Below are 23100 nucleotides of genomic sequence, written 5' to 3' on the forward strand. Positions count from 1 at the left end.
ATAAATGCTTCATAGAGTTCAAGTAACAGACACATCTCAACATCAACTGTTCAGAGGAGACTGTGTGAATCAGGCCTTCATAGTCGAATTGCTGCAAAGAAACCACTACTAAAGGACACCAATAAGAAGAGACTTGCTTGGGCCAAGAAACATGAGCAATGGACATTAGACCGGTGGGAAACTATCCTTTGGTCTGAGTCCAAATTTGAGATTTTTGGTTCCAACCGACGTGTTTTTGTGAGATGCAGAGTAGGTGAACGGATGATCTCCGTATGTGTGGTTCCCACCGTGAAGCATGGAGGAGGAGGTGTGATGGTGTGGGGGTGCTTTGCTCGTGACACTGTCTATGATTTATTTAGAATTCAAGGCACACTTAACCAGCATGGCTACCACAGCATTCTGCAGCTATACGCCATCCCATCTGTTTTAGGTTTAGTGGGGCTATCATTTGTTTTGCAACAGGACAATGACCCAACACACCTCCAGGCTGTATAAGGGCTATTTGACCAAGATGGTGAGTGATGGTGTGCTGCATCAGATGACCTAGCCTCCACAATCACCCAACCTCAAACCAATTGAGATGGTTTGGGATGAGAGTGTTTGTTTGGAACGCAGAGTGAAGGAAAAGCAGCCAACAAGTGCTCAGCATATGTGGAAACTCCTTCAAGACTGTTGGAAAAGCATTCCAGATGAAGCTGGTTGAGTGAATGCCGAGAGTGTGCAAAGCTGCCATCAAGGCAAAGGATGGCTAATTTGAAGAATCTAAAATATATTTTTGATTTGTTTAACACATGATTCTATATGTTTTTTTTAATAGTTTTTATGTCTTCACTATTATTTTACAAAGTAGAAAATTGCAAAAGTAAAGGAAACCCGTTAAATGAGTAGGTGTGTCCAAACTTTTGACCCTTAGTACTTTGTTGAAGCACCTTTTGGCAGTGATTACAAGTCTTCTTGGGTATGACGCTACTAGCTTGGCACATGCAAATGCTGAGTTTCTCCAATTCTTCTCTGCAAATCCTCTCAAGCTCTGTCAGGTTGGATGGGGAGCGTCGCTGCACAGCTCAGGTCTCTCCAGAGATGTTGGATCCGGATCAAGTCCAGGCTTTTGCTGGGCCACTCAAGGACATTCAGATACTTGCCTCGAAGCCACTGCGTTGTCTTGGCTGTGTGCTTCGGGTCATTGTCCTGTTGGAAGATGAACTAGACTAGTCTCCCAATCCCTGCCACTGAAAAACATCCCCACAGCATGATGCAGCCACCACCATGCTTCATGGTGTCAGGTTTCCTCCAGACGTGACGCTTGACATTCAGGCCAAAGAGTTCAATCTTGGTTTCATTAGACCAGAGAGTCTTTAGGTGCCTTTTGGCAAACTCCAAGCCGGCTGTCATGTGCCTTTTACTAAGGAGTGGCTTCCATCTTTCCACTCTAGCATAAAGGCCTGATTGGTGGAGTGCTGCAGAGATTTGGTATTTTATTAGGATCCCCATTAGCTGTTGCAAATGCAGCAGCTACTTTTCCACAAAACATGAAACATAACACAGAATGACATTATTTATTTATCTTGCTCCTTTGCACCCCAGTATCTTTACTTGCACATTCATCTTCTGCACATCTATCACTCCAGTGTTTAAATTGTAATTGTTTCGCCACTATGGCCTATTTATTGCCTTACCTCCCTTATCTCACCTCATTTTTACACACTGTACATAGACTTAAAAAATATATATATATTATGTTATTGACTGTATGTTTGTTTTACTCCATGTGTAACTCTGTTGTTTTTGTCGAACTGCTTTTCTTTATCATGGCCAGGTCGCAGTTGTAAATGAGAACTTGTTCTCAACTAGCCTAACTGGTTAAATAAAGGACTTGTTCTCAACTAGCCTACCTGGTTAAATAAAGGTTAAAAAATAATACTGAACATCATTATACAAGAACAGAACTACATACATTTTTAGAAAGGCAAATGTAGCCTACGTATCAATGCAGTAAGTGTGTGTCAGAGCTGTGCGTAAGTTGACTATGCAAACTATTTGGGATTTTCAACACATTAATGTTTCTTATAAATGAATAAGTGATGCAGTCAGTCTCTCCTCAACTCTTAGCCAAGAGAGACCGGCATGCATAGTATTAATATCAACCCTCTGATCCCAATGAAGAGCAAAACGTGCCGCTCAGTTCTGGACCAGCTGCAGCTTAACTAGATGTTTCCTTGCAGCACTGGACCACAATCAAGATAAGATAAAACCAGAGCCTGCAGAACTTGCTTTGTGGAGTGTGGTGTCAAAAATCAGAGCATCTCTTTATTACGGCCAGACCTCTCCCCATCTTTACAACCATTTAACCTATATGTTTTGACCATGACAATTTACAATCTAAGGTAACACCAAGTAATTTAGTCTCCTCAACTTGTTCACCAGCCACACCATTCATTACCAGATTCAGCTGAGGTCTAGAACTTAGGGGAGGATTTGTACCAAATACAATGTTCTTAGTTTTAGAGATGTTCAGGACCAGTTTATTACAGGCCACCCATTCCAAAACCGACTGCAACTCTTTGTTAAGGGTTTCAGTGACTTCATTACTTGTCCTTCTGTTTCTACAACTTGGAGTCCATCTGTGGTAAATTCAATTGATTGGACATGATTTGGAAAGGAATGCACCTGTCTATATAAGGTCCCACAGTTGACAGTGCATGTCAGAGCAGAAACCAAGCCATGAGGTCAAAGGAATTGTCCGTAGAGCTCCGAGACAGGATTGTGTTGAGGCATAGATCTGGGAAGGGCACCAAAAAACAGTCTGCAGCAATGAAAACAAGCAAGCATCCCAGAAGAAAAGTGCTCAAAATAGCCCACGTTAAATCACATGTATTTATATAGCCCTTCTTACATCAGCTGATATCTCAAAGTGCTGTACAGAAACCCAGCCTAAAACCCCAAACAGCAAGCAATGCAGGTGTAGAAGCACGGTGGCTAGGAAAACTCCCTAGAAAGGCCAAAACCTAGGAAGAAACCTAGAGAGGAACCAGGCTATGAGGGGTGGCCAGTCCTCTTCTGGCTGTACTGAGTAGACCAGAGGAACCAGGCTATGAGGGGTGGCCAGTCCTCTTCTGGCTGTGCCGGGTGGAGATTATAACAGAACATGGCCAAGATGTTCAAATGTTCATAAATGACCAGCATGGTCAAATAATAATAATCACAGTAGTTGTCGAGGGTGCAACAAGTCAGCAACTCAAGAGTAAGTGTCAGTTGGCTTTTTCATAGCCGATCTTTGAGAGTATCTCTACCGCTCCTGCTGTCTCTAGAGAGTTCAAAACAGTCCGGTGAACAGGTCAGGGTTCCATAGCCGCAGGCAGAACAGTTAACATATGTAGCTTAAGAAACAAGGTTCATGAAATCAATAACTTGCATGTAACAGATCACATTCATATTCTGACTATCTCAAACTCACTTAGATAATACCTTTGATACAGTGGTAGCAATACAAGGTTATAACATCTACAGAAAAGATAGAATTGCCAATGGTGGAGATCTTGCTGTTTTGTATTCAGAACCACATTCCTGTAAAGCTTAGAGACGATCTCATGTTAAATACTGTTGAAGTAATATGGCTGCAGGTTCATCTGCCTCACCTAAAGCCCATTCTGGTGGGAAGCTGCTACACACCACCAAGTGCTTACAGTCAGTATCTGAATAACATGTGAAATGCTTGATAATGTTTGCGATATCAACAGAGAGGTATATTTTCTGGGTGATTTTAAATATTGACTGGCTCTCATCATGCTGCCCACTCAAGAAAAGCGTCAAACTGTAACCAGCACCTGTAATCAGTCAACCTACCAGGGTAGTTACAAACAGCACAGGAATTAAATATATTGATCACATCTTTACTAATGCTGCAGAAATTTGCTTGAAAGCAGTATACAGATCCATCGGATGTAGTGGTCATAATATAGTAACCATATCTAGGAAAACAACATTTAAGGCTGGGCCAAATATAGTATATAAGAAGTTTTGTAGTGATTCCTATATTGTTGATGTAAAGAATGTATTGGTCCATGGTGTGTAATGAGGAGCAAACAGACGCTGCACTGGACACATTTATGTAATTGCTTATTCCAGTTACTAATAAGCATCCATTAAGAAAATGACTGTAAAAACGGTTCAATTCCAGTGGATTGAGGAGGAATTGAAACATTTTATGGAGAGGGATGAGGCTAAATCAATGGCAAATAAGTCTGCATAACCGATTGGCAAACTTATTGCAAATTGAGAAATCATGTGACTAAACTGAGTTAAAAGAAGAAACTACACTATGAAAGAAAGATAAATGACATGAAGAATGACGGTTAAAAAGCTTTGGGGCACCTTAAATGACATGTTGGGGAAGAAAGGCAAACTCAGCTCCATCATTCATTGAATCAGATGGCTCATTCATCACAAAACCCACTGATATTGCCAACTACTTTCATTTGTTTTTCATTGGCAAGATAAGCAAACTTAGGCATGACATGCCAGCTACAAATGCTGACACTACACATCCAAGTATATTTGACCAAATGATTAAAGACAAGAATTGGAATTTTGAATTCCATAAAGTGATTGTGAAAGAGGTGCTTTTTTGTTGTTGTCTATCAACAAGCCACCGGGGTCTGACAACTTGGATGGAAAATTACTGAGGATATTAATGGACGATATTGCCACTTTTTTATTTGCCATATTTTCAATTTAACCTGTTAGGGCTAGGGGGCAGTATTGACACGGCTGGATAAAAAACATACCCGATTTAATCTGGTTACCACTCCTACCCAGTAACTAGAATATGCATATACTTATTACATATGGATAGAAAACACCCTAAAGTTTCTAAAACTGTTTGAATGGTGTCTGTGAGTATAACAGAACTCAAATGGCAGGTCAAAACCTGAGAGATTCCTTTACAGGAAGTGGCCTGTCTGACCATTTCTTGAACTTCTTTTCCATCTCTATCTTTTACTAAGGATCTCTGCTCTAACGTGACACTTCCTACGTCGTCCATAGGCGCTCAGAGCCCGGGAAAAAACAGAATGTCGTCATCCCAGCCCCAGGCTGAAACACATTATCGCCTTTCTCAAGTGGCCGATCAAGGGACTCTGGGCTTAGGCGCGTGACCCGACCGCCCCCGCCTTTGTGATTTTTTTCCTCTGTTTGCCGAAAAGGAGATTCCCTGTCGGAATATTATCGCTTTTCTACGAGAAAAATGGCGTAAAAATTGATTTTAAACAGCGGTTGACATGCTTCGAAGTACGGTAATGGAATATTTAGAATTTTTTTGTCACGAATTGCGCCATGCGCACGACCCTTCTTTACCATTTCGGATAGTGTCTGGAACGCATACGAACAAAACGCCGCTATTCGGATATAACGATGGATTATTTTGGACCAAACCAACATTTGTTATTGAAGTAGCAGTCCTGGGAGTGCATTCTGACGAAGACAACAAAAGGTAATCAAACTTTTATAATAGTAAATATGATTATGGTGAGTGCTAAACTTGCCGGGTGTCTAAATAGCTAGCCCGTGATGCCTGGGCTATGTACTTAGAATATTGCAAAATGTGCTTTCACCAAAAAGCTATTTTAAAATCGGACATATCGAGTGCATAGAGGAGGTCTGTATCTATAATTCTTAAAATAATTGTTATGCTTTTTGTGAACGTTTATCGTGAGTAATTTAGTAAAATGTTAGCGAATTCCCCGGAAGTTTGCGGGGGGTATGCTAGTTCTGAACGTCACATGCTAATGTAAAAAGCTGGTTTTTGATATAAATATGAACTTGATTGAACAAAACATGCATGTATTGTATAACATAATGTCCTAGGGTTGTCATCTGATGAAGATCATCAAAGGTGAGTGCTGCATTCAGCTGTCTTCTGGGTTTTGGTGACATTATCTGCTAGCTTGAAAAATGGGTGTCTGATTATTTCTGGCTTGGTACTCTGCTGACATAATCTAATGTTTTGCTTTCGTTGTAAAGCCTTTTTGAAATCGGACAGTGTGGTTAGATTAACGAGAGTCTTGTCTTTAAATAGCTGTAAAATAGTAATATGTTTGAGAAATTGAAGTAATAGGATTTTTAAGGTTTTGAAAATCGCGCCACAGGCTTCAAGTGGCTGTTACGTAGGTGGGACGAATTCGTCCCGCCTAGCCCATAGAGGTTAAGCCTACTAGAAAGTGCATGCCCCCAGGCCTGGAGGGAAGCAAAAGTAATTCCGCTACCTAAGAATAGTAAAGCCCCCTTTACTGGCTCAAATAGCCAACCAATCAGCCTGTTACCAACATTTAGTAAACTTTTTGAAAAAATTGTTTGACCTGATACGGTGCTATTTTACAGTAAACAAACTGACAACAAACTTTCAGCACGCTTATAGGGAAGGACATTCAACAAGCACAGCACTTATACAAATTACTGATGATAAGATTCTGGGGTCTGTTTTGTTAGACTGAAGTGCGGCTTTTGACATTATCGATCATAGTCCGCTGCTGGAAAAACATATGTGTTATGGCTTTACACCCCCTGCTATAATGTGGATAAAGAGTTACCTGTCTAACAGAACACAGAGGGTGTTCTTTAATGGAAGCCTCTCCAACATAATCCAGATAGAATCAGGAATTCCCCAGGGCAGCTGTCTAGGCCCCTTACTGGTAGAATCAGGAATTCCCCAGGGCAGCTGTCTAGGCCCCTTACTGGTAGAATCAGGAATTCCCCAGGGCAGTTGTCTAGGCCCCTTACTGTGAATGAATTCCGGGCAGTTGTAGGCCCCTTACTGGTAGAATCAGAATTAGTACTGTAGAATCAGGAATTCCCGGGCAGGGCCCCTTATAATCAGGAATTCCCGGGCAGTTATCCCCGTAGGCCCCTTACTGGTAGAATCAGGAATTCCCCAGGGCAGCTGTCTAGGCCCCTTACTGGTAGAATCAGGAATTCCCCGGGGCAGTTGTCTAGGCCCCTTACTTTTTTCAATCTTTACTAATAACATGCTTTGAGTAAAGCCAGTGTGTCTATGTATGCGAATGACTCAACACTATACATGTCAGCTACTACAGCGACTGAAATGACTGCAACACTTAATCAACAAAGAGCTGCACTTAATTTCAGAATGGGTGGCAAGGAATGTTAGTCCTAAACATATCTAAAACTAAAAGCATTGTATTTTGGACAAATCGTTAACTAAATCTTGTAATAAATAATGTGGAAATTGAGCAAGTTGAGGTGACTAAGCTGCTTAGAGTAACCCTGGATTGTAAACTGTCATGGTAAAAACATATTGATACAACAATAGCTAAAATGGGGAGAAGTCTGTCCATAATAAAGCGCTGCTCTACCTTCTTAACAACACTATCAACAAGGCAGGTCCTACAGGCCCTAGTTTCTACGTTCTTAACAACACTATCAACAAGGCAGGTCCTACAGGCCCTAGTTTCTACCTTCTTAACAACACTATCAACAAGGCAGGTCCTACAGGCCCTAGTTTCTACCTTCTTAACAACACTATCAACAAGGCAGGTCCTACAGGCCCTAGTTTCTACCTTCTTAACAACACTATCAACAAGGCAGGTCCTACAGGCCCTGGTTTTGTTGCACCTGGTCAACTGACAGGTCGTGTGGTCAGGTGCCACAAAAAGGCACTCAGGAAAATTGAAATTGGCTCAGAACAGCGCAGCACGGCTGGTCCTTGGATGTACAGTACACAGATAACTAATATTAATAATATGCAGGTCAATCTCTCCTGGCTCAACGTGGAAGAGGGATTGAGTTCATCACTACTTGTATTTATGAGAGGTATTGACATGTTGAATTCACAGAGCTGTCTGTTTGAACTACTGGCACACAGCTCAGACACCCATCCATACCCCACAAGACATGCCACCAGAGGTCTCTTCACAGTCCCCAAGTCCAGATCAGACTATGGGAGGCGCACAGTACTACATAGAGCTATGACCACATGGAAATCTATTCCACATCAAGTACCTGATGCAAGCAGTAAAATTAGATTTAAAAAACAGATAGAAATATACCTTATGGAACAGCGGGGACTGAAGCAACACAAACATACACACACACGATAACATGCACACTCTACACACACGTACACATAGATGTTGTACTGTAGATATGTGGTGGAGTAGGGGCCTGAGGGCACACAGTGTATTGTAGATATGTGGTGTGGTGGAGTAGGGGCCTGAGGGAACACAGTGTATTGTAGATATGTGGTGGAGTAGGGGCCTGAGGGAACACAGTGTATTGTAGATATGTGGTAGTAGAGTAGGGGTCTGAGGGAACACAGTGTATTGTAGATATGTGGTAGTAGAGTAGGGGCCTGAGGGAACACAGTGTATTGTAGATATGTGGTAGTAGAGTAAGGGTCTGAGGGAACACAGTGTATTGTAGATATGTGGTAGTGGTGGAGTAGGGGCCTGAGGGAACACAGTGTATTGTAGATATGTGGTAGTGGTGGAGTAGGGGCCTGAGGGAACACAGTGTATTGTAGATATGTGGTAGTGGTGGAGTAGGGGTCTGAGGGAACACAGTGTATTGTAGATATGTGGTGGAGTAGGGGCCTGAGGGCACACAGTGTATTGTAGATATGTGGTGGAGTAGGGGCCTGAGGGCACACAGTGTATTGTGGATATGTGGTGGAGTAGGGGCCTGAGGGAACACAGTGTATTGTAGATATGTGGTAGTAGAGTAGGGGCCTGAGGGAACACAGTGTATTGTAGATATGTGGTAGTGGTGGAGTAGGGGTCTGAGGGAACACAGTGTATTGTAGATATGTGGTGGAGTAGGGGCCTGAGGGAACACAGTGTATTGTAGATATGTGGTAGTGGTGGAGTAGGGGCCTGAGGGAACACAGTGTATTGTAGATATGTGGTAGTGGAGTAGGGGCCTGAGGGAACACAGTGTGTTGTAGATATGTGGTGGAGTAGGGGCCTGAGGGCACACAGTGTGTTGTAGATATGTGGTAGTGGAGTAGGGGCCTGAGGGAACACAGTGTGTTGTAGATATGTGGTAGTGGTGGAGTAGGGGCCTGAGGGAACACAGTGTACTGTAGATATGTGTTGGAGTAGGGGCCTGAGGGCACACAGTGTACTGTAGATATGTGTTGGAGTAGGGGCCTGAGGGCACACAGTGAACTGTAGATATGTGGTGGAGTAGGGGCCTGAGGGCACACAGTGTATTGTAGATATGTGGTGGAGTAGGGGCCTGAGGGCACACAGTGTATTGTAGATATGTGGTAGTGGTGGAGTAGGGGCCTGAGGGAACACAGTGTGTTGTAGATATGTGGTAGTGGTGGAGTAGGGGCCTGAGGGCACACAGTGTGTTGTAGATACAGTGGGGCAAAAAAGTATTTAGTCAGCCACCAATTGTGCAAGTTCTCCCACTTAAAAAGATGAGAGAGGCCTGTAATTTTCATCATAGGTACACTTCAACTATGACAGACAAAATGAGAAAAAAAATCCAGAAAATCACATTGTAGGATTTTTTAATGAATTTATTTGCAAATTATGGTGGAAAATAAGTATTTGGTCAATAACAAAAGTTTATCTCAATACTTTGTTACATACCCTTTGTTGGCAATGACACAGGTCAAACGTTTTCTGTAAGTCTTCACAAGGTTTTCACACAGTGTTGCTGGTATTTTGGCCCATTCCTCCATGCAGATCTCCTCTAGAGCAGTGATGTTTTGGGGCTGTCGCTGGGCAACACTGACTTTCAACTCCCAAAGGTTTCTATGGGGTTGAGATCTGGAGACTGGCTAGGCCACTCCAGGACCTTGAAATGCTTCTTATGAAGCCACTCCTTCATTGCCCAGGCGGTGTGTTTGGGATCATTGTCATGATGAAAGACCCAGCCACGTTTCATCTTCAATGCCCTTGCTGATGGAAGGAGGTTTTCACTCAAAATCTCACGATACATGGCCCCATTCATTATTTCCTTTACACGGATCAGTCGTCCTGGTCCCTTTGCAGAAAAACAGCCCCAAAGCATGATGTTTCCACCCCCATGCTTCACAGTAGGTATGGTGTTCTTTGGATGCAACTCAGCATTCTTTGTCCTCCAAACACTGTATGTGGTAGTAGAGTAGGGGCCTGAGGGAACACAGTGTGTTGTAGATATGTGGTAGTGGTGGAGTAGGGGCCTGAGGGAACACAGTGTACTGTAGATATGTGGTGGAGTAGGGGCCTGAGGGCACACAGTGTATTGTATATATGTGGTGGAGTAGGGGCCTGAGGGCACACAGTGTATTGTAGATATGTGGTAGTGGTGGAGTAGGGGCCTGAGGGAACACAGTGTGTTGTAGATATGTGGTAGTGGTGGAGTAGGGGCCTGAGGGCACACAGTGTGTTGTGACATCTGTGAATGTATTGTAATGTTTTTAAAATGGTCTGCCTTCATTTTGCTGAAAGAGAATCTGCTGGCTTGATGAGGATCCATAATAAATACAAATACCCAAGACTCAAGGCTGTAATCGCTGCCAAAGGTGTTTCAACAAAGTACTGAGTAAAGGGTCTGAATACTTATGTAAATGTAATATGTATATAATATATTTTTTTACATTTATACATTTGCAAACATTTCTAAATACATGTTTTTGCTTTGTCATTATGGGGTATTGTGATGTCATTATGGGGTATTGTGATGTCATTATGGGGTATTGTGATGTCATTATGGGGTATTGTGTGTAGATTGTGGGGGGGGGGACAATTTAATCCATTGCAGCATAAGGCTGTAACGTAACAAAATGTGGAAAAAGGGCTCTGAATACTTTATATATATATATATATAGTTACTAGCTTTTGAAATATTAATTGGAAAAAATATATATGTTTCCTGGTTGCTAAAATTCTATTAGTTCTACTTTCAGTTTGTGACAGCAAGCAAGTAGTGTAGAGAATGTTTGTTAAAAACATGTAGGGGTGGATGAGCTTAATATTGCATATAGATTGTGGCTTCCATCAATGTAATTGTCTGCATTTCCAATCCCCTTAAAATATATTTAAAATATATATTATGTATGATTTCTTTTATTATTGTCCCCTAACCCTACCACCCCTCCCCTGATTGGAGTAAACTAATGGACAACAACACTCAGGCTTCTACTTCCAGTTTATACATAACTATATACATGTTACAGACACAGTATATTTTACAATAGTTATCGTTTGTTTTTAGTCCCATCCTTCAGCTACCCTCGAATGTTTCAATTCTTCAGCCATTCCTGAACCTGCGACCAAAAACCGAAAGTAAAAGACGTAAAAACAAAACTTTAGAACGGTGCATTGAAAAAGCGCAGAACAGATCAACCCATTCTTCAACTCGCTTTCAATGACAACATCAGAACTATAACTGACATTTCTGTGGATTTGTTCAGGTCCCCCAAAAAGTTGCTTTAATAACTAGCTGTAGAAATACTCAACAGCAGGAAGGGTATTATCATGGTGGAAAGATGGAATCTGAAACATTTTATTCACCCTCAGGGTTGTCTGTTGTGCTGCTACAGGCCTTCAGGGTAACACACTAACCTCTAACACACCCTAACGTTTCTGTCATAACACACCCCTCTCATACAACAAACTGGCCCGGCCAGTCTGCCCCCCCAGCAGCTCCCATTGCAGTTACTCTCTCCTCTCTCCTGTCCTCCCAGGCAAGGAAGGGCGGGGCTGGAGAACCAGGGAAGCCGGGACCAAGTAAAGGGATGGCAGGGCCAGCTAACCCCGCCTCCAGCCAGGGAGCGAAGAAGAAGAAGAAGAAGAAGAAGAATAAAGGGAAGAGAACACAGAGGCGAGACAAGTGGATGAAGAAGCAGATCCAACGCTCTGTCCAGCAGAACAGCCCTTAGGACCACTTACAGAACCATCTATAAATGTTATTGGTCACGTACTCATGTTTAGCAGATGATATTGCGGGTGTAGTGAAATGCTTGTGTTTCTAGCTCCAACAGTGCAGTAATATTTAACAAATAATATTGAACAATTTCACAATTGTTAGATGTTACTTGTTAGATATGTATGTATAGAACCATTACAGCATGGCGCTTGCAATGCCAGGGTTGTGGGTTCGATTCTCATGAGGGACCAGTACGAAAACGTTTCCTCTGGATGAAAGCGTCTGCTAAAACGTTGAGTGGATTGGTGTATTTTTTTGCTCATTATATTTTGTACTTTTTTTTATTATTTAGATTAAAGCGTTTAATAGTCACATGTGCAGGGTTGCAGGTGTGATTAGAGTACAGTGAAATTCTTGAGCTCCTATATATATTATTTTGACAGTTTGTGTGTGTATATATATATATATATTACACACATAAACTGTCAAAATAATATATATGTATATGTACATTAAATGTCAAAATAATAATATATATACACACTAACTGTGGCAATGAGTAAGAACATTTAAAACCCTAGAATGTTTTGAAGGAACTTGAGGCGAGACGCCCCCCTTTGTAGTGAAAATACAGAAAGATAAACTATTGAATATTACATTTTGTCATGCTTTGGAGAAGCTCAATAGCATATGACTTTAAACATATTTTGATCGAATAAGAGCTTAAACAGTGTATGTACTTTTTTCTTGGGAAAAGTCAAGAAGGGTGGAGGCTAGTCCTTGGGCCAGGGCTGATCTGACTCCGAGGTGGAGACTAGTGGCAGAGTTTTATTATAGGCCCTAGACATTACATTTAGAAACCTCCCTGTGGTATTTTAGCACTACAAGCCTTCCAGTACACAAAGCCAGGACTAGTCTACAGCACCACAGCTCAGCTCGCTTCAGTACAGTCAGGTAAGGTGCCAATACCTTTACATGTTATTGCAATAGATTTACCTACATAAGGGATGCGAGTGGCATTTCCCGTATGGTTGATGAGGATCTCCATATTGCAAATGTATTACTAGACGTATGGTCCCTTACTAGACGTCCGCGGATGTTATTAAAATAGGCCTACGGCCTCAGATCGTCCCCCAGGGCCCGATCTTCTGGGAAGTCATCAAATAAAGTATCTCGGACATTTGGTTTCGGCGTTGTAAAATGTAAAAAAAAAAAAATACAATTTTTCCGCTGTACTGAAAAATTCCACCAGATGGCAACTGGCTGCTTATTGCAAATGGACAAAACATCAAACGGACATGGCCGTTTCTCGTAAATGGAAAAGACTTTCGAAGACGAAACTCGGTGAGTGCAGGTTTGGCCAAATGTGCTTTTAGTCCAGAAATAAGATGGCGTTGAGGCCACAGCTCTCTGAGTTGATGCCCATTTTCTGGGATTAAAGGCTGAAAACAGTGATACAGCGCTAATTTGACCGCTTCACGTCAAAGTACATAAACCTACGGTGTAAGGAAAAATAGAACCAGCCATTTATCTGTCGTAATTTATGAGAAATTGTACAAAGTCCGTCTGGTGATGGTTAACTTGCGGTGAAATTCAAATTTAATTACTATAAATATTTAACTTTCATGAAATCACAAGTGCAGTACATCAAAATAAAGCTTAACTTGTTAATCCAGCCGCCGTGTCAGATTTCAAAAAGGCTTTACGGCGAAAGCATACCATGAGGACAGCGCCCAGCACACAAATGTATAACAAATAATTTTCAACCAGGGAGTTGCGACACGCAAGTCAGAAATAGCGATATAATATATGCCTTACCTTTAAAGATCTTCTTCTGTTGGCACTCCAAAAGGTCCCAGTTACATTACAAATGGTCCTCTTGTTCGATAAAGTCCTTCTTTATATCCATAAAAACTCAGTTTAGCTGGCGCGCTTCAGTCAATAATCCACTCGGTTTCCCTCCTATAAATGCATACAAAATGAATCCCAAACGTTACCAATAAACTTATTCAAACAAGTCAATCAACGTTTATAATCAAACCTTAGGTACCCTAATACGCTAATAAATGATACAATTTAAGACAGAGAATCGTTATTGTCTTTACCAGAGATAAACAAAAAGAACGAGCTCTCTCGGCCACGCGCTTGGAAACACTACAGCCAAAATGGGAGACACATAGAAAAACTACAACTTCTCCCTCATTTTTCCAAAAACCAGCATGAAACTCTTTCTAAAGACTGTTGACATCTAGTGGAAGCCCTAGGAACTGCAATCTGGGCAGTTTACTTTGGGCACGCTTTTCATCCGGACGTCAAAATACCGCCCCCTATCCCAAAGAAGTTAAAGAAGTTATTTTTCTTTTAAAAAGTTATAGATCCAGTTGCGGCGTTTTCAGGCGAATCCATTAAGGCGGGTTCCGGAGCGCTACGTGATTTCTGTGATTTTCTGTACACACAAACACAGTCAATGTGGAGTGACACAGTGTGAGGCTTACAGACACACAGAGCCTGCAATAGTTACCTGTGTTCGAACTATCCAAGAACCGTCAGACCTAGAACTCTGAAACTCTATATACCTGTTCTAGAGCTTAAGTCGATAGTGCACGGTGAGTTATGAACCTCTAGAAGGTTTTCAGGCCAAGAAACAGCGTTGTCCATTTGCAATAACTTAAATTAATTTTGAACGTCGTGAAAATGACAACATTTAGAAAAGTCCCAGAATCCGAAGACTAGGTGCATTGAAATTGCCTCGGCCCATAGAGACAGACCCTTATGTTTCTGTCCGATAGCTCTTTCAGGGACCCCGTTGCAATGCCCGGAAAAAGTGAATTTTCAGCACTAAGGTCGCTGCTCGGGCTCCGAATGACCTATCGAGCAGAAACTCAGGATTCAGGGTCGCCTCAGCTAGGCTTACATATAATGTCAGAACTGGACCCTCAGCTAGAAGGTAACTACGTGTTTATTTTATTTTTTATGGTTTTAACAGAAGGCGCTGTGAATTTTGGGCCTGCTCTGAAATATGTGATAGTTGGCTTCTAAACGAGTTGGACAAAGTGGGTTTGGACTCAGTATGTATCTGTTTGGTGTCAGAATGATATCTTATTGACTGATGGACGCTGATTTTTGTCAGTTTCCAATAAGTTTAAACAGTGATGAAACATCACCAAATGGACAGACTGAAATCAACACTAAAAGTGTTGGCAAATGGCATCACCGTAGTCTCTAGGCCGTGCCGAGTTCAAGGAGATGCCCCACATGACCGTAGCTCGCTCGGGCTGACTGCAGCGACCGTGCAAAAAAAGTAGGCCCAAAATGAAGCCTGACTGAAATGTGAGGTGCTTTTGGGTGACAGCTGCAAAACCATTGAGGCTAGAAACACAATTCAACCACAGGAACGTTCCTAAGGTCCTCCCGATCTGCGCAAGCCTAACCTTGACCGTGTGGAATTAACCCTTAACAGTGAAAACGGTGTTTTCTTCTAAAGGTTTACAATGACATCTCTCCCCATAGGAATCTATTCCCCTAACTTCAACCTGAAGCCTATGTGGGTTATGAATGCCAAATCAAACTGTCTTCAATCACAATACATCAGGCCTCTATGAGGATTATCTGTGTTGAGTTTAAGCTTCCTGGAGCAACCGGAAGTGGTTTAATTACCCTAAAAGTGGTTTTGATTTCACAACCTGCAATTAGGTAAAAACACCTCATTCAACACTCTGTAAATCAGCCAGTTCTTAACGTAAAGACTTGAAACTCAGGGATCATAGGGGCTGTTTCGAAGGGTTAAAAAGGTCACATCTTTCCAAAATGTCATATGTGTGATTAGGCAATCATCATGAACTGTATGTACATCAGTCATTTCTCCCATCAAATGTCCAAGACAAAATCTGCATTTTTAAATTGTGACATTCCTGTTTAATTAATGTGTAGGTGTTACCTGTTGTAGGATGGAAGGGAATCAGACAGCAGGAAGGTACAGAGCAGCTGCAGTGTCCCAGGCAGAGAGCTGCTGCAGTGTCCCAGGCAGAGAGCTGCTGCAGTGTCCAAGGCAGAGAGCCGCTGCAGTGTCCCAGGCATCGAGCAGCTGCAGTGTCCCAGGCATCGAGCAGCTGCAGTGTCCCAGGCAGAGAGCAGCTGCAGTGTCCCAGGCAGAGAGCCGCTGCAGTGTCCCAGGCAGAGAGCAGCTGCAGTGTCCCAGGCAGAGAGCCGCTGCAGTGTCCCAGGCAGAGAGCCGCTGCAGTGTCCCAGGCAGAGAGCAGCTGCAGTGTCCCAGGCATCGAGCAGCTGCAGTGTCCCAGGCAGCGAGCAGCTGCAGTGTCCCAGGCAGAGAGCCGCTGCAGTGTCCCAGGCAGAGAGCAGCTGCAGTGTCCCAGGCAGAGAGCAGCTGCAGTGTCCCAGGCAGAGAGCAGCTGCAGTGTCCCAGGCAGAGAGCAGCTGCAGTGTCCCAGACAGAGAGCAGCTGCAGTGTCCTTTCCACTGTACTAACCCAGTAACCCTTTCCACTGTACTAACCCAGTAACCCTTTCCACTGTACTAATCCAGTAACCCTTTCCACTGTACTAACCTTTCCACTGTACTAATCCAGTAACCCTTTCCACTGTACTAATCCAGTAACCCTTTCCACTGTACTAACCTTTCCACTGTACTAATCCAGTAACCCTTTCCACTGTACTAATCCAGTAACCCTTTCCACTGTACTAACCCAGTAACCCTTTCCACTGTACTAATCCAGTAACCCTTTCCACTGTACTAATCCAGTAACCCTTTCCACTGTACTAACCTTTCCACTGTACTAATCCAGTAACCCTTTCCACTGTACTAACCCAGTAACCCTTTCCACTGTACTAACCCAGTAACCCTTTCCACTGTACTAACCCAGTAACCCTTTCCACTGTACTAATCCAGTAACCCTTTCCACTGTACTAATCCAGTAACCCTTTCCACTGTACTAACCCAGTAACCCTTTCCACTGTACTAATCCAGTAACCCTTTCCACTGTACTAACCCAGTAACCCTTTCCACAGTACTAACCCAGTAACCCTTTCCACTGTACTAACCCAGTAACCCTTTCCACTGTACTAACCCAGTAACCCTTTCCACTGTACTAATCCAGTAACCCTTTCCACTGTACTAACCCAGTAACCCGTTCCACTGTACTAACCCAGTAACCCTTTCCACTGTACTAACCTTTCCACTGTACTAATCCAGTAACCCTTTCCACTGTACTAACCCAGTAACCCTTTCCACTGTACTAACCCAGTAACCCTTTCCACTGTACTAATCCAGTAACCCTTTCCACTGTACTAATCCAGTAACCCTTTCCACTGTACTAACCCAGTAACCCTTTCCACTGTACTAATCCAGTAACCCTTTCCACTGTACTAATCCAGTAACCCTTTCCACTGTACTAACCCAGTAACCCTTTCCACTGTACTAATCCAGTAACCCTTTCCACTGTACTAACCCAGTAACCCTTTCCACTGTACTAATCCAGTAACCCTTTCCACTGTACTAACTCCAGTAACCCTTTCCACTGTACTAACCTTTCCACTGTACTAATCCAGTAACCCTTTCCACTGTACTAACCCAGTAACCCTTTCCACTGTACTAATCCAGTAACCCTTTCCACTGTACTAACCCAGTAACCCTTTCCACTGTACTAATCCAGTAACCCTTTCCACTGTACTAACCCAGTAACCCTTTCCACTGTACTAATCCAGTAACCCTTTCCACTGTACTAATCCAGTAACCCTTTCCACTGTACTAATCCAGTAACCCTTTCCACTGTACTAACCCAGTAACCCTTTCCACTGTACTAACCCAGTAACCCTTTCCACTGTACTAACCCAGTAACCCTTTCCACTGTACTAACCCAGTAACCCTTTCCACTGTACTAACCCAGTAACCCTTTCCACTGTACTAACCCAGTAACCCTTTCCACTGTACTAACCCAGTAACCCTTTCCACTGTACTAACCTTTCCACTGTACTAACCCAGTAACCCTTTCCACTGTACTAACCCAGTAACCCTTTCCACTGTACTAACCCAGTAACCCTTTCCACTGTACTAATCCAGTAACCCTTTCCACTGTACTAACCCAGTAACCCTTTCCACTGTACTAACCCAGTAACCCTTTCCACTGTACTAACCCAGTAACCCTTTCCACTGTACTAACCCAGTAACCCTTTCCACTGTACTAACCCAGTAACCCTTTCCACTGTACTAATCCAGTAACCCTTTCCACTGTACTAACCCAGTAACCCTTTCCACTGTACTAACCCAGTAACCCTTTCCACTGTACTAACCCAGTAACCCTTTCCACTGTACTAACCCAGTAACCCTTTCCACTGTACTAATCCAGTAACCCTTTCCACTGTACTAATCCAGTAACCCTTTCCACTGTACTAACCCAGTAACCCTTTCCACTGTACTAATCCAGTAACCCTTTCCACTGTACTAACCCAGTAACCCTTTCCACTGTACTAACCCAGTAACCCTTTCCACTGTACTAACCCAGTAACCCTTTCCACTGTACTAATCCAGTAACCCTTTCCACTGTACTAACCCAGTAACCCTTTCCACTGTACTAATCCAGTAACCCTTTCCACTGTACTAACCCAGTAACCCTTTCCACTGTACTAACCTTTCCACTGTACTAACCCAGTAACCCTTTCCACTGTACTAACCCAGTAACCCTTTCCACTGTACTAATCCAGTAACCCTTTCCACTGTACTAACCCAGTAACCCTTTCCACTGTACTAACCCAGTAACCCTTTCCACTGTACTAACCCAGTAACCCTTTCCACTGTACTAATCCAGTAACCCTTTCCACTGTACTAACCCAGTAACCCTTTCCACTGTACTAATCCAGTAACCCTTTCCACTGTACTAACCCAGTAACCCTTTCCACTGTACTAACCCAGTAACCCTTTACACTGTACTATGATGACCCCCCTTTATTGTGAGAGCAGTAATAACAACGAGATAATCAGAATCAAACCTTTATTGAGACTTAATATGCCCTGCTGTGTGTGTGTTAAATGCCATTGTGTGTCTATGGGCGGTCCAGTAGAGTAAGCCCGGCCCCTGCAGGGTCAGCGGTCAGCAGCAGCCAATGGTTGATGTCTCGCTCGGCCTTATGGGAGTCCAGGAAGGTGTGGGCTGTCACCTCATATTCTTTACCATACGGAGTCCTGCAGGAATATACAGTATAATATTACTTCTACACTATTACAATACTACTACTACTACTGCCACCTTGTATTATTTGCCATACAGAGTCCTGCAAGAATATACAATATTACTACTACTACAATACGTCAATACTACTACTGCTGTCACCTGGTATTCTTTACCATACGGAGTCCTGCAGGAATATATAATATTACTACTACACTATTACAATAATACTACTACTACAATTGTACTAATACTACACAATGACTATTGTCACATCATATTCTTTACCATGCAGAGTCCTGTTAGAGACAATAATATACAATATTACTACTATACTACTACACTACTGCTACTACTGTCACCTCATATTCTTTACCATGCAGAGTTCTGTTAGACACAATAATACACAATATTACTACTATACTACTGCTACTGCTGTCACCTCATATGCTTTACCATGCGGAGTCCTGTCAGACACAATATTACTACTATACTGCTACACTACTGCTACTGCTGTCACCTCATATGCTTTACCATGCGGAGTCCTGTCAGACACAATATTACTACTATACTGCTATCCTGCTACTGCTGTCACCTCATATGCTTTACCATACGGAGTCCTGTCAGACACAATATTACTACTATACTACTGCTACTGCTGTCACCTCATATGCTTTACCATACGGAGTCCTGTCAGACACAATATTACTACTATACTACTGCTACTGCTGTCACCTCATATGCTTTACCATACGGAGTCCTGTCAGACACAATATTACTACTATACTGCTACACTACTGCTACTGCTGTCACCTCATATGCTTTACCATACGGAGTCCTGTCAGACACAATATTACTACTATACTGCTACAATCCTGCTACTGCTGTCACCTCATATGCTTTACCATGCGGAGTCCTGTCAGACACAATATTACTACTATACTGCTACACTACTGCTACTGCTGTCACCTCATATGCTTTACCATACGGAGTCCTGTCAGACACAATATTACTACTATACTGCTACACTACTGCTACTGCTGTCACCTCATATGCTTTACCATGCGGAGTCCTGTCAGACACAATATTACTACTATACTGCTACAATACTGCTACTGCTGTCACCTCATATGCTTTACCATACGGAGTCCTGTCAGACACAATATTACTACTATACTACTGCTACTGCTGTCACCTCATATGCTTTACCATACGGAGTCCTGTCAGACACAATATTACTACTATACTACTGCTACTGCTGTCACCTCATATGCTTTACCATGCGGAGTCCTGTCAGACACAATATTACTACTATACTGCTACACTACTGCTACTGCTGTCACCTCATATGCTTTACCATGCGGAGTCCTGTCAGACACAATATTACTACTATACTGCTACACTACTGCTACTGCTGTCACCTCATATGCTTTACCATGCGGAGTCCTGTCAGACACAATATTACTACTATACTACTGCTACTGCTGTCACCTCATATGCTTTACCATACGGAGTCCTGTCAGACACAATATTACTACTATACTGCTACAATCCTGTGCCTCTAAAATTGAAGATGCTTTTCATAACAACAATGGAAAGAGATAGTTCATGTTTTTTTCCAATCTCAAAGCAGACAGATTTGAACAGTAAATGATCAACACATTGAAAGGGTGGCCTCTTATCTTGTTATCTGGATAGGTTAAAAACTGAGTTTCAAACAGCACATACAATTTGTATCTCAAAAGTTGGGTTTTTATTTCAGGAATAACTCCTGTTTCTTTATGTGTCAGGAAAGACCTAATGTGCAAAGGTATTTTCTATCTGTGCTAGATGACGGTGGTATAGATTTACATGTGTCATGACGTGGCCCTTTCTGGGTGTAGATCGTGGCTTCCCCCTCACTCACTCTCTCCTAAACCCAGGTTCTGTTATCTCAGGTCTTAAATTCCCCGGCGGAGACTCTCTCCCACTGGTCATGCAGAGAGAGAGACCACAGAGTGAACAAAGGATTTCACGTGGACGAAGTCCTCAATCCCCAAAATGGGAAAATTATACTATATGTCCACTTGTAAGAATGTGGGAAGGGTCCGTGGACACTTAAGGGACAGTTATGTTGAGTGTGCTTCATTTGGTGACCTCATGAAGGACAGAAAACACACATAACTATATCTCTGAATGTGTACATTTCTCAATTATGGTTTTTGCATCTAATTATTGTATAATTTGAATGAGTAAAGATGAAACTATTTGTTAAATGATGTGATGCTAAACCTTTAATGTGAGAGAATTGTATTCCCTTTAAAGTTTAACTAAGTCATTGGCCCGCCCCCGTGACCACAGACATGATCTGGCATCATGGAACCGTCCTCTTCTACTGTTACGAATAAAAGCCCCTCCTGAGGAAATTCCTCTTCAGACTAAGCAAACCCACAGCGTGAGCTGTGATTGCGAATAGTTAAGATCACGCATACCTCGGTGGAAGCGGAGGTGGCACAGGTTTGTGTACCAAGACTAAGCAAACCCACAGTGTGAGCTGTGATTGCGAATAGTTAAGATCACGCATACCTCGGTGGAAGCGGAGGTGGCACAGGTTTGTGTACCAAGACTAAGCAAACCCACAGTGTGAGCTGTGATTGCGAATAGTTAAGATCTCGCATACCTCGGTGGAAGCGGAGGTGGCACAGGTTTGTGTACCAAGACTAAGCAAACCCACAGCGTGAGCTGTGATTGCGAATAGTTAAGATCACGCATACCTCGGTGAAAGCGGAGGTGGCACAGGTTTGTGTACCAAGACTAAGCAAACCCACAGCGTGAGCTGTGATTGCGAATAGTTAAGATCACGCATACCTCGGTGAAAGCGGAGGTGGCACAGGTTTGTGTACCAAGACTAAGCAAACCCACAGCGTGAGCTGTGATTGCGAATAGTTAAGATCACGCATACCTCGGTGGAAGCGGAGGTGGCACAGGTTTGTGTACCAAGACTAAGCAAACCCACAGCGTGAGCTGTGATTGCGAATAGTTAAGATCACGCATACCTCGGTGAAAGCGGAGGTGGCACAGGTTTGTGTACCAAGACTAAGCAAACCCACAGCGTGAGCTGTGATTGCGAATAGTTAAGATCACGCATACCTCGGTGGAAGCGGAGGTGGCACAGGTTTGTGTACCAAGACTAAGCAAACCCACAGCGTGAGCTGTGATTGCGAATAGTTAAGATCACGCATACCTCGGTGAAAGCGGAGGTGGCACAGGTTTGTGTACCAAGACTAAGCAAACCCACAGCGTGAGCTGTGATTGCGAATAGTTAAGATCACGCATACCTCGGTGAAAGCGGAGGTGGCACAGGTTTGTGTACCAAGACTAAGCAAACCCACAGCGTGAGCTGTGATTGCGAATAGTTAAGATCACGCATACCTCGGTGGAAGCGGAGGTGGCACAGGTTTGTGTACCAAGACTAAGCAAACCCACAGCGTGAGCTGTGATTGCGAATAGTTAAGATCACGCATACCTCGGTGAAAGCGGAGGTGGCACAGGTTTGTGTACCAAGACTAAGCAAACCCACAGCGTGAGCTGTGATTGCGAATAGTTAAGATCACGCATACCTCGGTGGAAGCGGAGGTGGCACAGGTTTGTGTACCAAGACTAAGCAAACCCACAGCGTGAGCTGTGATTGCGTTGGTTGTTGAATTCCTAACCATACCACGTGGAGCATTGGCTACACGGCTGGAAATGGTTCAACTCTGAGACGATCGATCCCTTCAGAATAAGAGCACATCTTAGATACTAATTACTAGTCTGCAGCTAGAAATGATGTAAACCTGGGATGCGAAGACCGACAACCGCCGAAACATCTACTCTATGAGATCATTTCTGAATGGTTCTCTGAAGTATCCACTCTAACCGCGAAATACTTTGATCTTCAGGGAAACAGAAAGAGAGAGAGAGACTCGGATGAACTCTCCAGCAGACAGACCGGATTCCAACAGAGAAGACAACAATGACACACCGTAAATATGTACTTGCAATTGTTCTCTAATGAGCGGCCAATCATG

At 43.0% G+C, this 23100-nt stretch overlaps 2 protein-coding genes across 6 annotated transcripts in view; one reads left to right on the forward strand and one right to left on the reverse strand.

Moving 5' to 3' along the window:
* Positions 1-12592, forward strand: part of ice2 (interactor of little elongator complex ELL subunit 2) — a 69955-nt gene extending 57363 nt beyond the window's left edge. For 3 of the 4 annotated variants that reach the window (XM_045706170.1, XM_045706172.1, XM_045706173.1), the window contains one exon: positions 11690-12592. In XM_045706170.1, the coding sequence (XP_045562126.1) occupies positions 11690-11884 (195 nt within the window). In that variant the 3' untranslated portion in view covers positions 11885-12592. Of the gene's footprint in view, positions 1-1028; positions 1297-11689 lie in introns of those variants that run through there. The other variant, XM_045706171.1, reaches the window with a different exon arrangement.
* A 6268-nt stretch (positions 12593-18860) lies between these two features.
* The window catches only part of cfap161 (cilia and flagella associated protein 161), a 42282-nt gene continuing 38042 nt past the window's right edge, over positions 18861-23100 (reverse strand). The window contains exon 9 of one of the 2 annotated variants that reach the window (XM_045706268.1): positions 18861-19065. In XM_045706268.1, coding sequence (XP_045562224.1) covers positions 18927-19065 — 139 coding nt within the window. In that variant the 3' untranslated portion in view covers positions 18861-18926. Of the gene's footprint in view, positions 19066-19649; positions 20568-23100 lie in introns of those variants that run through there. The other variant, XM_045706269.1, reaches the window with a different exon arrangement.

The sequence above is a fragment of the Salmo salar genome, chromosome ssa23, assembly GCF_905237065.1.
Source record: "Salmo salar chromosome ssa23, Ssal_v3.1, whole genome shotgun sequence".
Taxonomy (NCBI): domain Eukaryota; kingdom Metazoa; phylum Chordata; class Actinopteri; order Salmoniformes; family Salmonidae; genus Salmo; species Salmo salar.